General features: G+C 38.4%; 1 protein-coding gene across 8 annotated transcripts in view; it reads right to left on the bottom strand.

The window, feature by feature from the left end:
* The window catches only part of WDR27 (WD repeat domain 27), a 464,468-nt gene that overhangs the window by 380,756 nt on the left and 58,083 nt on the right, over positions 1 to 25,629 (bottom strand). For 6 of the 8 annotated variants that reach the window (XR_005214116.1, XR_005214117.1, XM_037817757.1 and 3 more), the window contains exons 15-17: positions 18,839 to 18,916; positions 16,266 to 16,363; positions 4,709 to 4,798 (exon numbers count right to left, since the gene is read on the bottom strand). Coding sequence is in view for 5 of the 8 variants with exons in the window: in XM_037817757.1 (XP_037673685.1) it covers positions 4,709 to 4,798; positions 16,266 to 16,363; positions 18,839 to 18,916 (266 nt within the window). In the remaining 3 variants the exon portion in view is untranslated. Of the gene's footprint in view, positions 1 to 4,708; positions 4,799 to 6,433; positions 6,486 to 16,265; positions 16,364 to 18,838; positions 18,917 to 25,629 lie in introns of those variants that run through there. The other 2 variants (XR_005214118.1, XM_037817762.1) reach the window with 2 other exon arrangements.

The raw sequence follows: 25,629 nt of genomic DNA, 5'->3' as shown, positions 1-25,629 counted from the left end.
ACTATTAGAAAAATCTTCCTATAGTAGGAACTTCCTCTTTGGATCGATTGTCTCTTTCATATTGGTCTCAGGATATGAGTTACACAAGATAATTTAGGGTCAGACAATGCATCATAATATAACCATATCATAGTTGTCAGAAAACCAACAAAAAAGAGGTGGGAAAAAACCAAAAACATTTACAAATAAGTATATAACACAGTTCTGTAACCAACTTGCAGCTGAAATTGAATGAGCAGCAAAATATCTGAAATAACTTTGCTGCCCTCTTGTGTATGTTGCTGGTAATTCTAACAAAAGTGCTATAACCTATTAAGGCTCGAAACACTTATCACTACTGCTTAGCTAACAATAAGAAATAATTTAGTGGGAAATAATGCTTGTAGTTATTATAAAAAATATCTGTGGCATTTTTTACTGAATATTACTTGTGCCTGAGACTCTACATTACCATGAAAGTGCTATTCATTCAAAAATACCTGCTTTGGAAATTCAGATGACGGCAGTCTAAGTCACTCATGTGATTATACATTGCTCCCGGGGAGCTGTCAGTCGCAGCCATTGGGTCCAGTGAAAAGAGCGTGGATCTGGGAGCCTGATCTCCGGCAATTAACTTTATCAACAACTCGCACATAAAACTACAAAGATGCACATGCTAACCACCATCTCCCACCACTACCACCTCCTTCCCAAGCATTCCCAAGACTACAACAAGGGCAAGATGATGTATCAGAGGGATGTCTAAGGTATTACCATTATTGATGGTTTTCTTTATTGATTAAACTGTAAATGGCCCAAGAGTTGGAATAATCTAATCCTGTTTCCCTCTGCTATTACCTAGTACAATGTTCAATGAGTGCCCAGATGCTGACCAACTAAATTACTAAATAAAGTAAAAGAACTCCATAATGCAGAAACCATACTGTGATGCATCTCTGCCTGTACCCACAGTGTCCAGGGATCCTGAGTTACCTACTCAGGACCCTGGTGCTTTATAATTGAAGTACCAGGGACAGCTTTCTCTAAATCCTAACATGAGGACAGTGGAAATTCTTGTAAGACTTGACGAAATGGGTCTTCCATTTATCAGCCGAGCTCTAGTCCTAGACATATATAAATCACTGGAACACCATGGTGTGTCACAAACTAACTACCATGGGAAACTACAGCATTCAAAATTAATACAAACGTCCCTCAAAGGAACAAGACTCTATTTCCTAACTGTACAATGTACACCAACGAGGGAGAAAAGCCAGGGTCCATCATCCTCTTTTCTCAATTTCATTGCTGTCATCTACCCGATATTTTCCAAAGACCTAGCTTCTCATTAGAGCCAAACATAGAGGCTTCCAACCTGTTATCTGTTAACTACTTTCCCCTGTGGTATGAATGGCGGGTTTTAGGAACATATTATGAATGGGATTATGAAGTCTACTGTAGAAGTCTCCTGTTTCTCCACTTGCTAGGGACTCCCACTTGAGAAAAACAATTGACTTGTGTGAGACATAAACTACCCGACGTGGAATGGGCACCAACACGCTGTATTCCTACTTAACAGAGAGGGAATTCAGACAGGAGAGAAAATAACTTGGCTGGGTTCAAACAGCTGAAGAACATAAAACCAGGAGGCAAGTTCTGGGTCTTCTATCAAACTAGTCGAATATCCTATCCAAATGGCTTCCATCTAATTTAAAAGCCATGAGATTTCCTGGTTTTGATTTCAGACTTCAATTTCACTACTTTTTTTATAATACCACAGTCTTTCATTAATTAATATTCTTACATAACTGATGCCAGAATTTAAATATTATAAAAGCTCCTCACTCATTACGGTATGCCATAATGAGGTGGCTCTCATAAGTAAAGTTTTCAGATTCATTCATTCAAGTATTTACTGAGCATCTTCTCTGTGCTAAGTGCCTGGTTAGCAGTTGGGATGGAATTGAAGAACCAGAAATTTTCAGCAATTTTTTATGGAAAACATTCCAAAATATACAGCATAAACACAAAACTCTTTTTTTTTAATTAACTGCTATTATTATTAATGGCTTTCAAACTAGGATCCATTTCCTGGTTGTACTTTCAGATAGCCATAATTTCTCCAAGACAGACTTTTAATTATCAATAATTTTGACCATACTCAAGAAATCAAGAATATACTTAAGTTATTTGTCTTAGAGTTTGATGAAAATAAAACACCCATGTTTCTGTTTTCTGGATAGGTGTTGAGAAACCAATCATATTTTGAGGGTGAATTATGGGGCTATTAAACAAAAGACACGTGAAGTGAAAGGATGTCCCAGAACAGGGAGCATGGGGTAGTAATGGCCGTGCCCCCCAAACAGGGATAGAGCAAGTTTCTGAAAGACTGGTTTGAATATCCACTGCATTGTCTTCATTCCGTGATGTTTTAGTTTCCTGGCTACTAAAACAAACACCACATAATGTGGTGAATTAACAACAGGAATTTATTGGTTCCTGGTTTTCAGGCTAGGAGAAATCCAAAACTGAGGGTCAGCAGGGTGATGTTTTCTCCCTGACGATCTGTGGTATTCCTGGGCTGCTGCTAGCAATCCTTGGGGTTCCTTGGCTTTTTTGTCACATGCCAATGTCCTTTCCTTTCTCTTCCTGGTTCTGTTGAGTTCTGCCTTTGAGGTTCTTGCGTTTTGTTTCATTTTTTTCCATGTCCAATTTCCTTCATGTAAAAGGACTTCAGCCATCTGGACTAAGGCCCACCCTCCTTCAGTCTGGGCACCTCAACTAATAACACCTTCAAAGATCCTACTTACAAATGGGGTCACACCACAAGACCTGAGGTTGTGATCTGCATATGGCTTTTGAGGGGGACATCATTCAATCTCCAACAAGTGACAAGCCCTTCTTCCAACAACAACAACAAAAATACAGAAATATTCACAATCAACATAATTATACAATTTATATCAATTTTTCAGCACCAGAAAAATGTTCACTCTGAGGTTCCCAGAGTACGATGAGCAGCTTTCAACAAGAGTACTCACAGCAAAGGTTTTGCGCCTAGAGGTGTCACAAAATTTATTGGAATTATGGACTGTATGGCTGGGTAAAAGATTAGGAATAAAAACACTTGTGGACAAGTACAAGAATTCCAGGCTGTGATCAGAAGAGAAACCCATCCTTCCGGAAATCATCCAAGAGTAGCCGTTGAAGCAATTCTGCTTTGGTGTACCCTTCAATAGGGCCTGGGCCTCTCCTTAATTTATTATTAGGAGGCTGCTGCAAACTTCAGAAACAGCTTAGCAAGCAGGAAGAGCCAGGACAGCGGTTGTCAACTATTCCTGAGTGGGGGCACCTGCTGAAATGCTTAGAGCCAGCACTCTTGCCAGCTTCCAGGGGTTGAGCCTTGCCCTTCTGATTTGGCTCCCACCAGCCTTCCCGGTTCCATGATCCTACTAACCAACTGTTCCACCTCCCTCCATGCTTCTTGGCAATCATGGAACGTGACAGTTTCCACCATTGTCAAGGTGGTACTGTCATAAAAACAGGACTAGCCAATGAAAGCCTTTTTGTTTTTTGTGTTTTTGATAAAATATCTACCAAGAGTAAGTTTTAAAGCAAGCAGTATCAGGAACATAATGAAGAGTTGCAAGGTATTAAAGTTCTAGAACGAGGAACCTGTATATGTCCGAGTTATGAAGTTCAAATGGCAGTCACTTCAGTACCACTGCTAGCATCTCAACCATGAATCTACTTTCTTAAAAAAAAAAATGATTTTCCTTGTTATATTTATAAAAAGGTCTATGCAAAAATCCTACTAGCTGTCAAAATATATTTTGGTTATATGTCTATACAAGAGTTGTATTAGTTAGGGTTCTCCTTGGAAACAGAATCAATGAGAGATGTCTCTGATTATCAAATTGTAAAAGTGACTCACGCAACTGCGGGAGCGCACGAGTCCAAATTCTGCAGAGCCGTCAACAAGCTGTCAACTCCAAGGAAGACGTCCGACGAACTCCTCGGGAAACGAACCGACAACTTTGACGAACTCCTCAGGAAACGAACCGACAACTTTGACGAACTCCTCAGGAAACGAACCGACAACTTTGACGAACTCCTCAGGAAACGAACTGGCAACTTCGACGAGCTCCCCAGGAGATGCTTCACTGGGCAGCCAAAGAAGAAGTGAAGGTTCTCTAACCGTCCGGCTTATACGCCTCCAACTGATCACCCGGACCAAATCCAGCCAATTGTATTCTCTCACTGTGGAAGCACGCCCCTTGATGAGTCATCAGTCAGCTGCAGTCAATTGACTGATGATCCGACAAACCAGCCCGTTGGTTTATTAACCAGCCTCAAATAGCCTCACAGCAATCGTCAGGCCAGTGCCCGCTTGACCAGACAGCAAGGCCACCCAGCCAAGTTGACACATGAACCAACCAGCACAAGATTCAACTGCACTCATTCCCCTAAAACCTTGACAAATGCTCTGACTCTTCATTACGGTGCATCATCCATAAAAATTGCTGCATTTTGGTCTCATTGGTTTAATAGAGTTCAGTGTATCTGTTTTATTAAAATCTCATTATTTCATTCCCCAAATTCAATCCTCAGTTCTGTTCTGTTATTTTTGTTTTGAAGGAAACAAAAGTAGTTATTAGCAATTGATAACCAGGAACAGAATGGGATCCATCCCTAAATTCACATTAAATGAAGAATTAAGAAATTTTACCTGAAAAAACAGCTGGTGTTCCCTTAAGGTTGGCATCAAAGACTAGTAATAAATGGTTGGCTAGACCACAAGCCAACCGCTGTCCATCTCCTATTTAAAAAAAAAATTAAGAAATATCTCTAATAAATAAAGGACATTATCAATCAAGTGAAAAGACAACCAAGAAAATGAGAGAAAATAGCTGCAAATCATATATCTGATAAGGGTTTATTATCCAGAATATATATTCTATACACAACTAAACAACAAAAGAGACAACCCAATTTAAAAAACGAACAAAGGACTTAAATAGACATTTCTCCAAAGAAAATATACAAATGGCCCAAAAGCATATGAAAAAAATGTTCAACATCACTAGTCATTAGAAAAATACAAATCAAAACCAAATTGATATGTGATGATACTGTGAGCCATTGATTGTATACTTTGTTGCATTTAAAGAAAAAATCCACGAGATAGCACTTCATAACACTAGGAAGGCTATTATTTTTAAAAAATGAAAAATAACAAGTGTTGATGAGTATGTAGAGAAGTTGGAACCCTCCTGCTTTGCTAGTGGGAATGTAAAATGGTACAGCCTCTGTGGAAAACAGTTTGGCAATTCCTCAAGAAATTAAACATAGAATGACCATATGACCAGCAATTCCATTCCTAGGTATATACCCAAAAGTATTTATAATAGGGACTCAAACAGATATTTGCAAACCAGTGTTCATGCAACATTATTCACAACAACCAAAAGGGGGAAGCAACCCACCATCGACCACTGAATGGATAAACAGAACACGGTTTATCCATACAATAGACTATAATTCATCATGAAAAGGAATGAAGTTCTGATACATGTCACCACATGGATAAACCATGAAAACATTATGCTGAGTGAAATAAGCCAGGCACAGAGAACAAATATTGTATGAGTCCACTTATATAAAATAATTAGAATAAAAAATTCATAGAGACAGAGAGTAGACTGGAGGTTGAGGTTACCAGGGGCCAAGTGAGGAGGGGAGAATGGGGAGTTATTGTTTAATGGGTACAGAGTTTCTGTTAGGGGGGATGGAAGGATTTGATAATGGATGCTGGCAATAGTAGCACAACGCTGTAAATATCATTAGTGACACTGAATCTTAAAAATGGTTAAAACGGTAGATTTATATTATATATATATATATATCTACCACAATATAATTTTTAGGAAAAGAGTCAAACTCTGCGAAAGAGGGGGAGCTTGGGCAACGCCATGACCACAGCCAGAAAAGATGGATCAGAACCAGACCTGTTTGGCCCAGATAAACTCACTGAGTTAGTAGACTCAGCAGGAGGGGAAGGACTAGTTTCTACAACTAGCTCCACCACCTGGTTTGACTAGCCCATTCTCTTCCACTCTTGCCTTGCTGTACCCTGCATAAAGGAGCAGAAGCTGCCCTCTGAGACCAGGGTCGACACGGCCTGGGGCAGCATGTGGAGTAATTACGGTACCCCGCCAAAGTCAAGTCAAGGTCATGGTCAGTTCAGGTTTCCACACAGCTTCCTACAGTTTTCTAGAAAGATTAAAACTTGAATCAAAATTTCTCTAAGTTTTAATAAAATCCAACCATCCTAAACTGGAAGAAAATTTTAAAAAGAAATACCTCTATGAATCTGGACCTGACATTGTGGGATTGGGAACATCTTCTTGACCCCAAAGGGGATGTGAAATGAAACGAAATAAAGTTTCAGTGGCTGGGAGATTCCAAATGGAGTCAAAGGTCACTCTGGTGGTCACTCTTCCGCACTATATAGATAACGCTTTTTAGGTTTAAATGCTTTGGAATAGCTAGAAGTAAATACCTGAAACTACCAAACTGCAACCCAGTAGCCTTGACTCTTGAAAATGATTGTATAACAATGTAGGAGGCGGGGCAAGATGGCAGACTGGTGAGCTGTAAGTTTTAGTTACTCCTCCAGGAAAGTAGGTAAAAAGCCAGGAACTGCGTGGACTGGACACCACAGAGCAATCTGTCTTTCGGCATACTTCATACAACACTCATGAAAACGTGGAACTGCTGAGATCAGCGAAATCTGTAAGTTTTTGCGGCCAGGGGACCCGCGCCCCTCCCTGCCAGGCTCAGTCCCGGGGGAGGAGGGGCTGTCAGCTCCGGGAAGGAGAAGGGAGAACTGCAGTGGCTGCTCTTATCGGAAACTCATTCTACTGATTCAAACTCCAACCATAGATAGACTGAGGCCAGACACCAGAGACTCTGAGAGCAGCCAGCCCAGCAGAGAGGAGACAGGCATAGAAAAAAAACAACACGAAAAACTCCAAAATAAAAGCAGAGGATTTTTGGAGTTCTGGTGAACACAGAAAGGGGAAGGGCGGAGCTCAGGCCTTGAGGCGCATATGCAAATCCCGAAGCAAAGCTGATCTCTCTGCCCTGTGGACCTTTCCTTAATGGCCCTGGTCGCTTTGTCTATTAGCATTTCAATAACCCATTAGATCTCTGAGGAGGGCCGTTTATTTTTTATTTTTTTTTTTTTTTTAAATCCTTTTTTCTTTTTCTAAAACAATTACTCTAAGAAGCCCAATACAGAAAGCTTCAAAGAATTGCAATTTCGGCACGTCAAGTTAAGAGCAGAACTAAGAGAGCTCTGAGACAAAAGGCAATAATCCAGTGGCTGAGAAAATTCACTAAACAACACAACTTCCCAAGAAAAGGGGGGTGTCCGCTCACAGCCACCATCCTGGTGGACAGGAAACACTCCTGCCCATTGCCAGCCCCATAGCCCAGAGCTGCCCCAGACAACCCAGTGTGACGGAAGTGCTTCAAATAACAGGCACACACCACAAAACTGGGCGTGGACATTAGCCTTCCCTGCAACCTCAGCTGAATGTCCCAGAGCTGGGAAGGTGGAGCAGTGTGAATTAACAAAGCCCCATTCAGCCATCATTTGAGCAGACTGGGAGCCTCCCTACATAGCCCAGCAGCCCAGAACTGCCCTGGGGGGACGACACTCACCTGTGACATAGCACAGTCATCCCTCAACAGAGGACCCGGGGTGCACAGCCTGGAAGAGGGGCCCACTTGCAAGTCTCAGGAGCCATACGCCAATACCAAAGACTTGTGGGTCAGTGGCAGAGACAAACTGTGGCAGGACTGAACTGAAGGATTAGACTATTGCAGCAGCTTTAAAACTCTAGGATCATCAGGGAGATTTGATTGTTAGGGGACCCCCCCTCCCTGACTGCCCAGAAACACGCCCCACATACAGGGCAGGCAACACCAACTACACACGCAAGCTTGGTACACCAATTCGGCCCCACAAGACTCACTCCCCCACTCACCAAAAAGGCTAAGCAGGGGAGAACTGGCTTGTGGAGAACAGGTGGCTCGTGGACGCCACCTGCTGGTTAGTTAGAGAAAGTGTACTCCACGAAGCTGTAGATCTGATAAATTAGAGATAAGGACTTCAATAGGTCTACAAACCCTAAAAGAACCCTATCAAGTTCAGCAAATGCCACGAGGCCAAAAACAACAGAAAATTATAAAGCATATGAAAAAACCAGACGATATGGATAACCCAAGCCCAAGCACCCAAATCAAAAGACCAGAAGAGACACAGCACCTAGAGCAGCTACTCAAAGAACTAAAGATGAACAATGAGACCATAGTACAGGATATGAAGGAAATCAAGAAGACCCTAGAAGAGCATAAAGAAGACATTGCAAGACTAAATAAAAAAATGGATGATCTTATGGAAATTAAAGAAACTGTTGACCAAATTAAAAAGATTCTGGACACTCATAGTACAAGACTATAGGAAGTTGAACAAAGAATCAGTGACCTGGAAGATGACAGAATGGAGAATGAAAGCATAAAAGAAAGAATGGGGAAAAAAATTGAAAAACTCGAAATGGACCTCAGGGATATGATAGATAATATGAAACGTCCGAATATAAGACTCATTGGTGTCCCAGAAGGGGAAGAAAAGGGTAAAGGTCTAGGAAGAGTATTCAAAGAAATTGTTGGGGAAAACTTCCCAAATCTTCTAAACAACATAAATACACAAATCATAAATGCTCAGCGAACTCCAAATAGAATAAATCCAAAAAAACCCACTCCGAGACATATACTGATCACACTGTCAAACATAGAAGAGAAGGAGCAAGTTCTGAAAGCAGCAAGAGAAAAGCAATTCACCACATACAAAGGAAACAGCATAAGACTAAGTAGTGACTACTCAGCAGCCACCATGGAGGCAAGAAGGCAGTGGCACGATATATTTAAAATTCTGAGTGAGAGGAATTTCCAGCCAAGAATACTTTATCCAGCAAAGCTCTCCTTCAAATTTGAGGGAGAGCTTAAATTTTTCACAGACAAAGAAATGCTGAGAGAATTTGCTAACAAGAGACCTGCCCTACTGGAGACACTAAAGGGAGCCCTACAGACAGAGAAACAAAGACAGGACAGAGAGACTTGGAGAAAGGTTCAGTACTAAAGAGATTCGGTATGGGTACAATAAAGGATATTAATAGAGAGAGGGAAAAATATGGCAAACATAAACCAAAGGATAAGATGGCCGATTCAAGAAATGCCTTCACGGTTTTAACGTTGAATGTAAATGGATTAAACTCCCCAATTAAAAGATATAGATTCGCAGAATGGATCAAAAAAAATGAACCATCAATATGTTGCATACAAGAGACTCATCTTAGACACAGGGACACAAAGAAACTGAAAGTGAAAGGATGGAAAAAAATATTTCATGTAAGCTACAGCCAAAAGAAAGCAGGTGTAGCAATATTAATCTCAGATAAAATAGACTTCAAATGCAGGGATCTTTTGAGAGACAAAGAAGGCCACTACATACTAATAAAAGGGGCAATTCAGCAAGAAGAAATAACAATCGTAAATGTCTATGCACCCAATCAAGGTGCCACAAAATACATGAGAGAAACACTGGCAAAACTAAAGGAAGCAATTGATGTTTCCACAATAATTGTGGGAGACTTCAACACATCACTCTCTCCTATAGATAGATCAACCAGACAGAAGACCAATAAGGAAATTGAAAACCTAAACAATCTGATAAATGAATTAGATTTAACAGACATATACAGGACATTACATCCCAAATCACCAGGATACACATACTTTTCTAGTGCTCACGGAACTTTCTCCAGAATACATCATATGCTGGGACATAAAACAAGCCTCAATAAATTTAAAAAGATTGAAATTATTCAAAGCACATTCTCTGACCACAATGGAATACAATTAGAAGTCAATAACCATCAGAGACTTAGAAAATTCACAAATACCTGGAGGTTAAACAACACACTCCTAAACAATTAGTGGGTTAAAGAAGAAATAGCAACAGAAATTGCTAAATATATGGAGACGAATGAAAATGAGAACACAACATACCAAAACCTATGGGATGCAGCAAAAGCAGTGCTAAGAGGGAAATTTATAGCACTAAACGCATATATTAAAAAGGAAGAAAGAGCCAAAATCAAAGAACTAATGGATCAACTGAAGAAGCTAGAAAATGAACAGCAAACCAATCCTAAACCAAGTAGAAGAAAAGAAATAACAAGGATTAAAGCAGAAATAAATGACATAGAGAACAAAAAAACAATAGAGAGGATAAATATCACCAAAAGTTGGTTCTTTGAGAAGATCAACAAGATTGACAAGCCCCTAGCTAGACTGACAAAATCAAAAAGAGAGAAGACCCATATAAACAAAATAATGAATGAAAAAGGTGACATAACTGCAGATCCTGAAGAAATTAAAAAAATTATAAGAGGATATTATGAACAACTGTATGGCAACAAACTGGATAATGTAGAAGAAATGGACAATTTCCTGGAAACATATGAACAACCTAGACTGACCAGAGAAGAAACAGAAGACCTCAACCAACCCATCACAAGCAAAGAGATCCAATCAGTCATCAAAAATCTTCCCACAAATAAATGCCCAGGGCCAGATGGTTTCACAGGGGAATTCTACCAAACTTTCCAGAAAGAACTGACACCAATCTTACTCAAACTCTTTCAAAACATTGAAAAAAATGGAATACTACCTAACTCATTTTATGAAGCTAACATCAATCTAATACCAAAACCAGGCAAAGATGCTACAAAAAAGGAAAACTACCGGCCAATCTCCCTAATGAATATAGATGCAAAAATCCTCAACAAAATACTTGCAAATCGAATCCAAAGACACATTAAAAAAATCATACACCATGACCAAGTGGGGTTCATTCCAGGCATGCAAGGATGGTTCAACATAAGAAAAACAATCAATGTATTACAACACATTAAAAACTCGAAAGGGAAAAATCAATTGATCATCTCAATAGATGCTGAAAAAGCATTTGACAAAATCCAACATCCCTTTTTGATAAAAACACTTCAAAAGGTAGGAATTGAAGGAAACTTCCTCAACATGATAAAGAGCATATATGAAAAACCCACAGCCAGCATAGTACTCAATGGTGAGAGACTGAAAGCCTTCCCTCTAAGATCAGGAACAAGACAAGGATGCCCGCTGTCACCACTGTTATTCAACATTGTGCTGGAAGTGCTAGCCAGGGCAATCCGGCAAGACAAAGAAATAAAAGGCATCCAAATTGGAGAAGAAGAAGTAAAACTGTCATTGTTTGCAGATGATATGATCTTATATCTAGAAAGCCCTGAGAAATCGACGATACAGCTACTAGAGCTAATAAACAAATTTAGCAAAGTAGCGGGATACAAGATTAATGCACATAAGTCAGTCATGTTTCTATATGCTAGAAATGAACAAACTGAAGAGACACTCAAGAAAAAGATACCATGTTCAATAGCAACTAAAAAAATCAAGTACGTAGGAATAAACTTAACCAAAGATGTAAAAGACCTATACAAAGAAAACTACATAACTCTACTAAAAGAAATAGAAGGGGACCTTAAAAGATGGAAAAATATTCCATGTTCATGGATAGGAAGGCTAAATGTCATTAAGATGTCAATTCTACCCAAACTCATCTACAGATTCAATGCAATCCCAATCAAAATTCCAACAACCTACTTTGCAGACTTGGAAAAGCTAGTTATCAAATTTATTTGGAAAGGGAAGATGCCTCGAATTGCTAAAGACACTCTAAAAAAGAAAAACGAAGTGGGAGGACTTACACTCCCTGACTTTGAAGCTTATTATAAAGCCACAGTTGCCAAAACAGCATGGTACTGGCACAAAGATAGACATATAGATCAATGGAATCGAATTGAGAATTCAGAGATAGACCCTCAGATCTATGGCCGACTGATCTTTGATAAGGCCCCCAAAGTCACCGAACTGAGCCATAATGGTCTTTTCAACAAATGGGGCTGGGAGAGTTGGATATCCATATCCAAAAGAATGAAAGAGGACCCCTACCTCACCCCCTACACAAAAATTAACTCAAAATGGACCAAAGACCTCAATATAAAAGAAAGTACCATAAAACTCCTAGAAGATAATGTAGGAAAACATCTTCAAGACCTTGTATTAGGAGGCCACTTCCTAGACTTTACACCCAAAGCACAAGCAACAAAAGAGAAAATAGATAAATGGGAACTCCTCAAGCTTAGAAGTTTCTGCACCTCAAAGGAATTTCTCAAAAAGGTAAAGAGGCAGCCAACTCAATGGGAAAAAATTTTTGGAAACCATGTATCTGACAAAAGACTGATATCTTGCATATACAAAGAAATCCTACAACTCAATGACAATAGTACAGACAGCCCAATTATAAAATGGGCAAAAGATATGAAAAGACAGTTCTCTGAAGAGGAAATACAAATGGCCAAGAAACACATGAAAAAATGTTCAGCTTCACTAGCTATTAGAGAGATGCAAATTAAGACCACAATGAGATACCATCTAACACCGGTTAGAATGGCTGCCATTAAACAAACAGGAAACTACAAATGCTGGAGGGGATGTGGAGAAATTGGAACTCTTATTCATTGTTGGTGGGACTGTATAATGGTTCAGCCACTCTGGAAGTCAGTCTGGCAGTTCCTTAGAAAACTAGGTATAGAGTTACCATTCGATCCAGCGATTGCACTTCTCGGTATATACCCGGAAGATCGGAAAGCAGTGACACGAACAGATATCTGCACGCCAATGTTCATAGCAGCATTATTCACAATTGCCAAGAGATGGAAACAACCCAAATGTCCTTCAACAGATGAGTGGATAAATAAAATGTGGTATATACACACGATGGAATACTACGCGGCAGTAAGAAGGAACGATCTGGTGAAACATATGACAACATGGATGAACCTTGAAGACATAATGCTGAGCGAAATAAGCCAGGCACAAAAAGAGAAATATTATATGCTACCACTAATGTGAACTTTGAAAAATGTAAAACAAATGGGTTATAATGTAGAATGTAGGGGAACTAGCAGTAGAGAGCAATTAAGGAAGGGGGAACAATAATCCAAGAAGAACAGATAAGCTATTTAACGTTCTGGGGATGCCCAGAAATGACTATGGTCTGTTAATTTCTGATGGATGTAGTAGGAACAAGTTCACTGAAATGTTGCTATATTATGTAACTTTCTTGGGGTAAAGTAGGAACATGTTGGAAGTTAAGCAGTTATCTTAGGTTAGTTGTCTTTTTCTTACTCCCTTGTTATGGTCTCTTTGAAATGTTCTTTTATTGTATGTTTGTTTTCTTTTTAACTTTTTTTTTCATACAGTTGATTTAAAAAAGAAGGGAAAGTTAAAAAAAAAAAAAAAAAAGAAAGAAAAAAGACAAACAAGGAAAAAAAAAAAAAAGATGTAGTGCCCCCTTGAGGAGCCTGTGGAGAATGCAGGGGTATTCGCCTACCCCACCTCCATGGTTGCTAACATGACCACAGACATAGGGGACTGGTGGTTTGATGGGTTGAGCCCTCTACCATAAGTTTTACCCTTGGGAAGATGGTTGCTGCAAAGGAGAGGCTAGGCCTCCCTGTATTTGTGCCTAAGAGTCTCCTCCTGAATGCCTCTTTGTCGCTCAGATGTGGCCCTCTCTCTCTGGCTAAGCCAACTTGAAAGGTGAAATCACTGCCCTCCTCCCTACGTGGGATCAGACACCCAGGGAAGTGAATCTCCCTGGCAACGTGGAATATGACTCCCGGGGAGGAATGTAGACCCGGCATCGTGGGATGGAGAACATCTTCTTGACCAAAAGGGGGATGTGAAAGGAAATGAAATAAGCTTCAGTGGCAGAGAGATTCCAAAACGAGCCGAGAGATCACTCTGGTGGGCACTCTTACGCACACTTTAGACAACCTTTTTTAGGTTCTAAAGAATTGGGGTAGCTGGTGGTGGATACCTGAAACTATTAAACTACAACCCAGAACCCATGAATCTCGAAGACAGTTGTATAAAAATGTAGCTTATGAGGGGTGACAATGGGATTGGGAAAGCCATAAGGACCACACTCCCCTTTGTCTAGTTTATGGATGGATGTGTAGAAAAGTAGGGGAAGGAAACAAACAGACAAAGGTACTCAGTGTTCTTTTTTACTTCAATTGCTCTTTTTCACTCTAATTATTATTCTTGTTATTTTTGTGTGTGTGCTAATGAAGGTGTCAGGGATTGATTTAGGTGATGAATGTACAACTATGTAATGGTACTGTAAACAATCGAAAGTACAATTTGTTTTGTATGACTGCTTGGTATGTGAATATATCTCAATAAAATGATGATTAAAAAAAAAAAAAAAACAATGTAGCTTACAAGGGGTGACAGTGTGATTGTGAAAACCTTGTGGATCACACTCCCTTTATCCAGTGTATGGATGAGTGGAGGAATGGGGATAAAAACTAAATGAAAAATAAGAGTGGGGGGGTGATTTGGGTGTTCTTTTTTGTTTTTATTTTTTATTCTTATTCTGATTCTTTCTGGTACAAGGAAAGTGTTCAAAAAATAGATTGTGGTGATGAATGCGTAACTATATGATGGTACTGTGAACAACTGACTGTACACTTTGGATGATTACATGGTATGTGAATATATCCCAATAAAATTGAATTAAAAAAATATCTCCAATACAATCATAACTCAGGTCAACAAGCAAAATGTAGAATTTTTCGTTAACTTGATGTTTGTTTCCTCAGGTTGAGATAATCTGAAACAAAGAGGTAATCATGCATAATAACACTTTCAAATACTAGCCATCATACGCTGAGGATTTATTATGTGCCACACAGTGGGTCCTTCTAAAAGATATTATCTCATGTCTTCCATACAAACTTATGAAGTATCTTCTTAATCTTAGCTTACAGAAGAGGAATGTAAAAAGGAAAGAGGTTAGTCAGCTCGCCCAAGGATACATGACAAATAAATAGTCTGATCCAGAGCTTGAATCCAAACCAGCCCAAAGTCCAGGATTCCCACTCTTAAACCCTTATGATATTCTGCCTCACATCACAGACATTTTAAGGGGCACATTCAGCTAAGCAGTTACTTTTCAAATATCTCTCTAAAATAGGGTAGAAATACATTACAGACTTAAATCATAATATTTAACCTTGAGGATCTATAGCATCAAGCCCAAGTATCCTACTCTATAAAAGCAAGCATATCAAATATGAAAAAAAGATATTTACTTTACTGATAATACTCAGATCTAATATCCCAAAAGTAAAATATTCTTTAGCTAGAATTGTAGGGAAAGTAAATTCTTTAAAGCAATCCACTTAAAATCTTTTGGAAATAACAAATGGCTCGACAAATACAAAGCTGAAGATAGGGACAGAGTACTGAACTAGAGACACATTATATCTAGCCCTGGATTTAAAGTAAAGGCACATTCTCACTTGCAAGTAGATCTAAGAAGGAGAAACAATTTTTACTTCTGAAAAAAAATGTTGAAATAATTGAACCACCTAGATGAGAACTGAGGCACTATTACAAACTGCCTCCTAACTTCTTTCAAACATAATTTAGAAACAGTGTTGAGGCCCCCAAAAAAGGTGTCTGGTAAAGGCATTAGAACACCCTTGAGAGTGGAGTGGCTGCCATAGAAGCAGACATAAAGTTAGCTCTACAGGGAACTGTTCCAGCTGGGATGCCCGGCCAAGGAAGAGCTACTGCCAATGTGCCAGAACCGATGGCAGCCATCAGACGGCAGATTCAGTTTTCTTCAACCTATCGATGGACCAGACAACCATGTTTGCAGAGGAAATTTGGTGACTATTTTGTTAGCTTTTTTCATCTACAAATAACCTTTCTATGTTAAGCCTTCCTATCAGGTTCATTATAAAAACATGTAACAGCAAACAAAGATTAACTTACACTTAACAAACTTTTATGCTAGTGTTTGTGTGCTGCTATGAACATGACAACTATAAAAGTAAAATGTTCTATAGTAATTCTAATTACAGTCAAATGAAAAATGAAATTTTATTTTAATCTAGACCTAATGTCATATAACTCCAAGTAATTAAGATTTTAAAATACATATTTGCATTAGAAGAGTGGACAGATTTTTTAAAACTTATAAATGAAATGAAACATGACTCCCACTATCCTTCACACACCTGAATACTGAAGACAGCACACAGCAGTTGGTTTGTGGGCTACAGCAATCTGCTTGCTGAGTTTGACTGGCAGAGAATTCTCCAAAGGATATTCTTTACTTTAAGGAATATCAGAAATAACAAAAAAATTAAGAGAGAATTCAAAATGAGATTATGCTAGAAATAAAGTGGATTTTCCCTTATTTACATGTATTATTTTATTTCATTAAACTTGTGTATACATATATAAAGAGTACATATATTCAATATATATATATTTAATGAAATGCTTCTATTAATCAAATAACCCTTTAAAATAGGTTTACATTCCATACTGCCAAAAAATACATGCATTTAAAATAGCAAATGTCAAAGATTTATCATGTTTAACATAAACTGATGTGAAAACTGTGATGATTTGGGGGGGAGGGTTCTCAGGAAAGAGAAAATATATTTTATTTGCCAGCTTCATTCCTCTTTAAGAGTGGCTATCATAATACTAATTACTAAAACTACACATTAATTATATTTACTATGAAAATAATCACATTCTGTTTTTGCCCAAGGAGAGCTGGGAAAAAAGCACTAATCCTAAATTTGGGACAGTAATAGAAATGAATAATGCAGGCCAATCAGGAACTGTCAGGAAGAAAGCACACACCCCCTCTAAAAGGCACAGCCTACCCAGCAACAGCTGATTTTTATTAATGTTGCAAAATCTCAAAATTTCCCAAAAGAAGTTCGGAATCCAAACTTTTAGGCAAAATCTCCCAATTTTTAAACTTCCGCAACCAACACCTCAAAGCAGTGGCAAGACCACAGGCTGGAGAACCAAAGAAATCTTGGCAAATCCTTTAGCTTACCTAAGTATCAGTTTTCATATCTATAAATTGAACATAAAAATACCTATCCTTTCGGGCTAGGATAAGGATTAGATATGATGTAGAAAAGAACAACAGATGTGCAATGACAAAATTGCTACTAGTATATGAAAATACATTGTAATAATAACTGGAATTTACTGAATGATAAATTATATGCATTTATTTATAACATGTGTATTCAGTAACACCTTGATAGATCGGCCTTACAAACCTGTTTCCCAGTAAGACAAAAGTCATCCTTTCAGTGTCAAATTTTGTAGGTATTTAGATAAATCCTTCTCTGAGGACACACTTGCCTATATCATGGACAGCATTTTAGATTCCTCACCTGGCAATCTGTCAGTGGCATGCCCACTAGAGCCAAAATATATAAAAGGCTGCCTTCTCAATTTGGAGAGTTGGGGGCTCGTCATAGAAGAACAGATCACCAAAAAAGGTATTAGAATAGCTAGAAGGAAAGAACTGAAATGGAAAGAAGGAAAGAATAGCTAGAAAGAAAGAACTGAAACAGTGGAACTGTAACCCATAACATTCTTTGAAATTTTCTATATAACTACTTGTTAAATCATACTTTGAAAGTTATCACCTTCATGCATATATGTTACATTTTACAATAAGGCAATAACTGAAATTGTGGAACTGTAACCCATAACAATCTTTGAAACTTGCTCTATAGCTACTTGTTAAATTGTACATTGAAAGTTATCACCTTTCTGAATATATGTTGTATTTCACAATAAGGAACTATAACCCATAACATTCTTTGAAATTTGCTCTGCAACTACTTATTAAATCGCACTCTGAAAATTATCACTTTTATATATGTTATATTCCACAATAAAAAAAAAAAATGAAAAAAAAGAGTTAAATTTAAACTTGTGCTGAATTTCATACTAGCACACAATACGTTATAAGGCTTGAATGCATTTTACTATAAGCATTTGTGTAATATCAATAACCATAATATTAACAATAATAAGGAAAGCAGCAGAAAGTGGCAGGAACAGCAAAAAGATTTAAGCAAAATATGAATACATATGGGTAAAACCAATGATCCAATAAGCATTTTTGTAGGCCTAATGATTTTTCATGTACAGACGTGATGTATATTAATATGAATAGTATTTTAAATACTGTATCCCATAACCTCTGTTGAGATTGTAAGTCTTAAAACCTAGGACTGGAAGAAGCCTCAGAGGTCCCGTCTAACTCCTCCCTGGATAAATAAATGAGGCCTGGGGAAATTTTCAGGACTTGTCCACAGTTACAAAATAGTTGCAGAGCCAGAACTAGAACCCCAACTCCAGGACTGCTGTCACTGCTTGATAAAGGAATCATTTCCAAATTGATGAATTAATTACTGGCCATTCAAAAATGGATATTTAGCATTGTAATTGTTCAAATTTTTCTGTTCAATTATTACCTAAGCAGCTTAGTAAGAATAATCATTAGCTATAATATTTTCTACAACTAAATTTTAACAAGAATTAAATATTTCAAAGTTATTAAGGTGGTAAAAATAGCAGCATGTCTGAAAAATCATTAATATGAAAGAATTAAATCTGATTAAAAGGATATCTAAATACATAAATACTGTAGATACATACATGCATATAAAGCCACCTGTTTAAAAAAAATGAAATGAAGAATTTAAAAGGTCTCTCAAAATTACTTCAAATTTATTTCTAATGCAAAAATTAAATTACATACCATTTGTAATTGTTCTTGCATTTTGAAGATCTTTTACTATCGTTCTTCATACTAGTCTTCAGTGAAAACATAGTTACACTATTAGAAAGAAAACTCTTATGTCACTCTCAAAAGATTAAGAGTTCTAAGTTTCTTAAGACACTCATAAAAGAATACATGTATTGAAATATATAAATACTTTCAGTGTCCCAAGATAGTAAATTTAATAATAAATTCAAATTATATTACTGTAATTTTAAGTACAATAGCTATTCTTCTGTTTATAAAACCATATTGGCTGTTTCAATACTAGAAAATAAAGCATTATCTAGGTATAAAATTTCTGGAGAATACTTCACTATCCACATACAAATTGTGGATTACTAGGGAAAACTAAGACAATAGTTTTTACAAAGATCACATTATAAATTATCTATTGATGAAATTCTGGGAAATTTGTGTGAAAGATTTATAAACAGAAAAATTTTGCTCACAAAGTCAGAATGTCTCTAAAATTGAATACCAAATTTGATTCTTATGACATTATTTTCCTTTGGAGAACAAATTTATTTAATCATAATTGAAGTTAAATCCCATTTATGGATATTGCTTTACAAATCTACTGAAAAACAGATAAAATGAATGGGGTAGTCACACTGAATTCAACTTTTAATATAATTAGCATATTAAATATTGAATATAATTCAACAATTATCTAGAAACAGACCCCCATTTTCCAGATGAAGAAACAAAGACGTAGAGACTTTAAATCACCTACCCAAAGCCACCCAGCTACTGTAACAATACTGAGAGACCTGTCTTAATCTCTTGCTATAGTGTAGATGGCCTGGGCCTGTTTTGCTCACTGTAGGAATGCTGCTTGTGTGTCTACTGGGTGTGTGTTCTGAGTTCTAAGGATACTGTGATAAGTAAGGCAGCCAAAGTATCTGCTTTTGTGGAAACTGTATTCCAGTGGGGGAGGCAGACAATAAAGAATTAAACAAGTAAATACACAATTTCAGAGAGTGATTAAGTGCCATATAGAGAAATAAAGGAGCTAAAGTGGTTAGACTCTGAGGGAGTAGTGGGGGAAGGGTGGGAGGGCTGCAGTTTGGCTGGAAGATGACACAAGTCCTCCTGGGGTGAGGACACTGGAACCGAGGCTTCCGTGAAGCGAGGAAGGAGCCCCACGAACACCTGGGAGAAAAGCATTCTAATCAGCGAACAGACGGCAGAATTTACTGATGCAGGAATTGTTTTTGAGAAATTTCAGATTCATGAAGGACTAGGCAATTAACGGTTTGTTGTACTTGCAATCTTTCAAAAGCATCATTCTGTTTCATATTTCCTTGCCTTTGAACATAACCAGTTTCTGCGGGGAACTCTCCCCACCCTCTACCCTCAAACGAGCAGCCTTGCTAACTCAAGTTCAATGTTAATGCCCCAATGCAACAGCAAAGCTTGTTCTAACAAAAGGCAGTGGAGACAAGCCTCAATCAGTCAAGTTATTTTAAAGCATAATTACTTTCTTCGAGTCCTATACTCCACTACTTTTTCTTCCCCTCACTAGACATGACCTTATTCTCAAATAAGAACTCAAAGGGTTGATCTGACGATTACATGAGTTAACACATGTCGAGATTTAAAGCACGGACTAGGCGGGGCAAGATGGCGGACTGGTGAGCTGTATGTTTTAGTTACTCCTCCAGGAAAGTAGGTAGAAAGCCAGGAACTGTGTGGACTGGACACCACAGAGCAATCTGACTTTGGGCATACTTCATACAACACTCATGAAAACGTGGAACTGCTGAGATCAGCGAAATCTGTAAGTTTTTGCGGCCAGGGGACCCGCGCCCCTCCCTGCCAGGCTCAGTCCCGTGGGAGGAGGGGCTGTCAGCTCCGGGAAGGAGAAGGGAGAACTGCAGTGGCAGCCCTTATCGGAAACTCATTCTACTGATCCAAACTCCAACCATAGATAGACTGAGACCAGACACCAGAGAATCTGAGAGCTGCCAGCCCAGCAGAGAGGAGACAGGCATAGAAAAAAAACAACACGAAAAACTCCAAAATAAAAGCGGAGGATTTTTGGAGTTCTGGTGAACATAGAAAGGGGAAGGGCAGAACTCAGGCCCTGAGGCGCATATGCAAATCCCGAAGAAAAGCTGATCTCTCTGCCCTGTGGACCTTTCCTTAATGGCCCTGGTTGCTTTGTCTCTTAGCATTTCAATAACCCATTAGATCTCTGAGGAGGGTCCTTTTTTTTTTTTTTTTTAATCCTTTTTTCTTTTTCTAAAACAATTACTCTAAGAAGCCCAATACAGAAAGCTTCAAAGACTTGCAATTTGGGCAGGTCAAGTCAAGAGCAGAACTAAGAGAGCTCTGAGACAAAAGGCAATAATCCAGTGGCTGAGAAAATTCACTAAACACCACAACTTCCCAAGAAAAGGGGGGTGTCCGCTCACAGCCATCATCCTGGTGGACAGGAAACACTCCTGCCCATCACCAGCCCCATAGCCCAGAGCTGCCCCAGACAACCCAGTGTGATGGAAGTGCTTCAAATAACAGGCACACACCACAAAACTGGGCGTGCACATTAGCCTTCCCTGCAACCTCAGCTGATTGTCCCAGAGTTGGGAAGGTGGAGCAGTGTGAATTAACAAAGCCCCACTCAGCCATCATTTCAGCAGACTGGGAGCCTCCCTACACAGCCCAGCAGCCCAGAACTGCCCTGGGGGGACAGCACTCACCTGTGACATAGCACAGTCATCCCTCAACAGAGGACCCGGGGTGCACAGCCTGGAAGAGGGGCCCACTTGCAAGTCTCAGGAGCCATACGCCAATACCAAGGACTTGTGGGTCAGTGGCAGAGACAAACTGTGGCAGGACTGAACTGAAGGATTAGACTATTGCACCAGCTTTAAAACTCTAGGATCACCAGGGAGATTTGATTGTTAGGGCCACCCCCCCTCCCTGACTGCCCAGAAACACGCCCCATATACAGGGCAGGCAACAACAACTACACACGCAAGCTTGGTACACCAATTGGAACCCATAAGACTCACTCCCCCACTCACCAAAAAGGCTAAGCAGGGGAGAACTGGCTTGTGGAGAACAGGTGGCTCATGGAAGCCACCTGCTGGTTAGTTAGAGAAAGTGTACTCCACGAAGCTGTAGAGCTGATAAATTAGAGATAAGGACTTCAATTGGTCTACAAATCCTAAAAGAACCCTATCAAGTTCAGCAAATGCCACGAGGCCAAAAACAACAGAAAATTATAAAGCATATGAAAAAACCAGACGATATGGATAACCCAAGCCCAAGCACCCAAATCAAAAGATCAGAAGAGACACAGCACCTAGAGCAGCTACTCAAAGAACTAAAGATGAACAATGAGACCATAGTACGGGATACAAAGGAAATCAAGAAGACCCTAGAAGAGGATAAAGAAGACATTGCAAGACTAAATAAAAAAATGGATGATCTTATGGAAATTAAAGAAACTGTTGACCAAATTAAAAAGATTCTGGACACTCATAGTACAAGACTAGAGGAAGCTGAACAACGAATCAGTGACCTGCAAGATGACAGAATGGAAAATGAAAGCATAAAAGAAAGAATGGGGAAAAAAATTGAAAAAATCGAAATGGACCTCAGGGATATGACAGATAATATGAAACGTCCGAATATAAGACTCATTGGTGTCCCAGAAGGGGAAGAAAAGGGTAAAGGTCTAGGAAGAGTATTCAAAGAAATTGTTGGGGAAAACTTCCCAAATCTTCTAAACAACATAAATACACAAATCATAAATGCTCAGCGAACTCCAAATAGAATAAATCCAAATAAACCCACTCCGAGACATATACTGATCACACTGTCAAACACAGAAGAGAAGGAGCAAGTTCTGAAAGCAGCAAGAGAAAAGCAATTCACCACATACAAAGGAAACAGCATAAGACTAAGTAGTGACTACTCAGCAGCCACCATGGAGGCAAGAAGGCAGTGGCACGATATATTTAAAATTCTGAGTGAGAAAAATTTCCAGCCAAGAATACTTGATCCAGCAAAGCTCTCCTTCAAATTTCAGGGAGAGCTTAAATTTTTCACAGACAAACAAATGCTGAGAGAATTTGCTAACAAGAGACCTGCCCTACTGGAGATACTAAAGGGAGCCCTACAGACAGAGAAACAAAGAAAGGACAGAGAGACTTGGAGAAAGGTTCAGTACTAAAGAGATTCGGTATGGGTACAATAAAGGATATTAATAGACAGAGGGGAAAAATATGACAAACATAAACCAAAGGATAAGATGGCTGATTCAAGAAATGCCTTCACGGTTATAACGTTGAATGTAAATGGATTAAACTCCCCAATTAAAAGATATAGATTCGCAGAATGGATCAAAAAAAATGAACCATCAATATGTTGCATACAAGAGACTCATCTTAGACACAGGGACACAAAGAAACTGAAAGTGAAAGGATGGAAAAAAATATTTCATGTCAGCTACAGCCAAAAGAAAGCAGGTGTAGCAATATTAATCTCAGATAAAATAGACTTCAAATGCAGGGATGTTTTGAGAGACAAAGAAGGCCACTACATACTAATAAAAGGGGCAATTCAACAAGAAGAAATAACAATCGTAAATGTCTATGCACCCAATCAAGGTGCCACAAAATACATGAGAGAAACACTGGCAAAACTAAAGGAAGCAATTGATGTTTCCACAATAATTGTGGGAGACTTCAACACATCACTCTCTCCTATACATAGATCAACCAGACAGAAGACCAATAAGGAAATTGAAAACCTAAACAATCTGATAAATGAATTAGATTTAACAGACATATACAGGACATTACATCCCAAATCACCAGGATACACATACTTTTCTAGTGCTTACGGAACTTTCTCCAGAATAGATCATATGCTGGGACATAAAACAAGCCTCAATAAATTTAAAAAGATTGAAATTATTCAAAGCACATTCTCTGACCACAATGGAATACAATTAGAAGTCAATAACCATCAGAGACTTAGAAAATTCACAAATACCTGGAGGTTAAACAACACACTCCTAAACAATCAGTGGGTTAAAGAAGAAATAGCAAGAGAAATTGCTAAATATATAGAGACGAATGAAAATGAGAACACAACATACCAAAACCTACGGGATGCAGCAAAAGCAGTGCTGAGGGGGAAATTTATAGCACTAATTGCATATATTAAAAAGGAAGAAAAAGCCAAAATCAAAGAACTAATGGATTAACTGAAGAAGCTAGAAAATGAACAGCAAACCAATCCTAAACCAAGTAGAAGAAAAGAAATAACAAGGATTAAAGCAGAAATAAATGACATAGAGAACAAAAAAACAATAGAGAAGATAAATATCACCAAAAGTTGGTTCTTTGAGAAGATCAACAAGATTGACAAGCCCCTAGCTAGACTGACAAAATCAAAAAGAGAGAAGACCCATATAACCAAAATAATGAATGAAAAAGGTGACATAATTGCAGATCCTGAAGAAATTAAAAAAATTATAAGAAGATATTATGAACAACTGTATGGCAACAAACTGGATAATGTAGAAGAAATGGACAATTTCCTGGAAACATATGAACAACCTAGACTGACCAGAGAAGAAATAGAAGACCTCAACCAACCCATCACAAGCAAAGAGATCCAATCAGTCATCAAAAATCTTCCCACAAATAAATGCCCAGGGCCAGATGGCTTCACAGGGGAATTCTACCAAACTTTCCAGAAGGAACTGACACCAATCTTACTCAAACTCTTTCAAAACATTGAAGAAAATGGAACACTACCTAACTCATTTTATGAAGCTAACATCAATCTAATACCAAAAACAGGCAAAGATGCTACAAAAAAGGAAAACTACCAGCCAATCTCCCTAATGAATATAGATGCAAAAATCCTCAACAAAATACTTGCAAATCGAATCCAAAGACACATTAAAAAAATCATACACCATGACCAAGTGGGGTTCATTCCAGGCATGCAAGGATGGTTCAACATAAGAAAATCAATCAATGTATTACAACACATTAACAAGTCAAAAGGGAAAAATCAATTGATCATCTCAATAGATGCTGAAAAAGCATTTGACAAAATCCAACATCCCTTTTTGATAAAAACACTTCAAAAGGTAGGAATTGAAGGAAACTTCCTCAACATGATAAAGAGCATATATGAAAAACCCACAGTACTCAATGGTGAGAGACTGAAAGCCTTCCCTCTAAGATCAGGAACAAGACAAGGATGCCCGCTGTCACCACTGTTATTCAACATTGTGCTGGAAGTGCTAGCCAGGGCAATCCGGCAAGACAAAGAAATAAAAGGCATCCAAATTGGAAAAGAAGAAGTAAAACTGTCATTGTTTGCAGATGATATGATCTTATATCTAGAAAACCCTGAGAAATCGACGATACAGCTACTAGAGCTAATAAACAAATTTAGCAAAGTAGCGGGATACAAGGTTAATGCACATAAGTCAGTAATGTTTCTATATGCTAGAAATGAACAAACTGAAGAGACACTCAAGAAAAAGATACCATGTTCAATAGCAACTAAAAAAATCAAGTACGTAGGAATAAACTTAACCAAAGATGTAAAAGACCTATACAAAGAAAACTACATAACTCTACTAAAAGAAATAGAAGGGGACCTTAAAAGATGGAAAAATATTCCATGTTCATGGATAGGAAGGCTAAATGTCATTAAGATGTCAATTCTACCCAAACTCATCTACAGATTCAATGCAATCCCAATCAAAATTCCAACAACCTACTTTGCAG

Source organism: Choloepus didactylus, chromosome 24, assembly GCF_015220235.1.
Source record: "Choloepus didactylus isolate mChoDid1 chromosome 24, mChoDid1.pri, whole genome shotgun sequence".
Lineage (NCBI taxonomy): Eukaryota > Metazoa > Chordata > Mammalia > Pilosa > Megalonychidae > Choloepus > Choloepus didactylus.
This window is presented reverse-complemented; position numbering and strand designations above follow the sequence as displayed.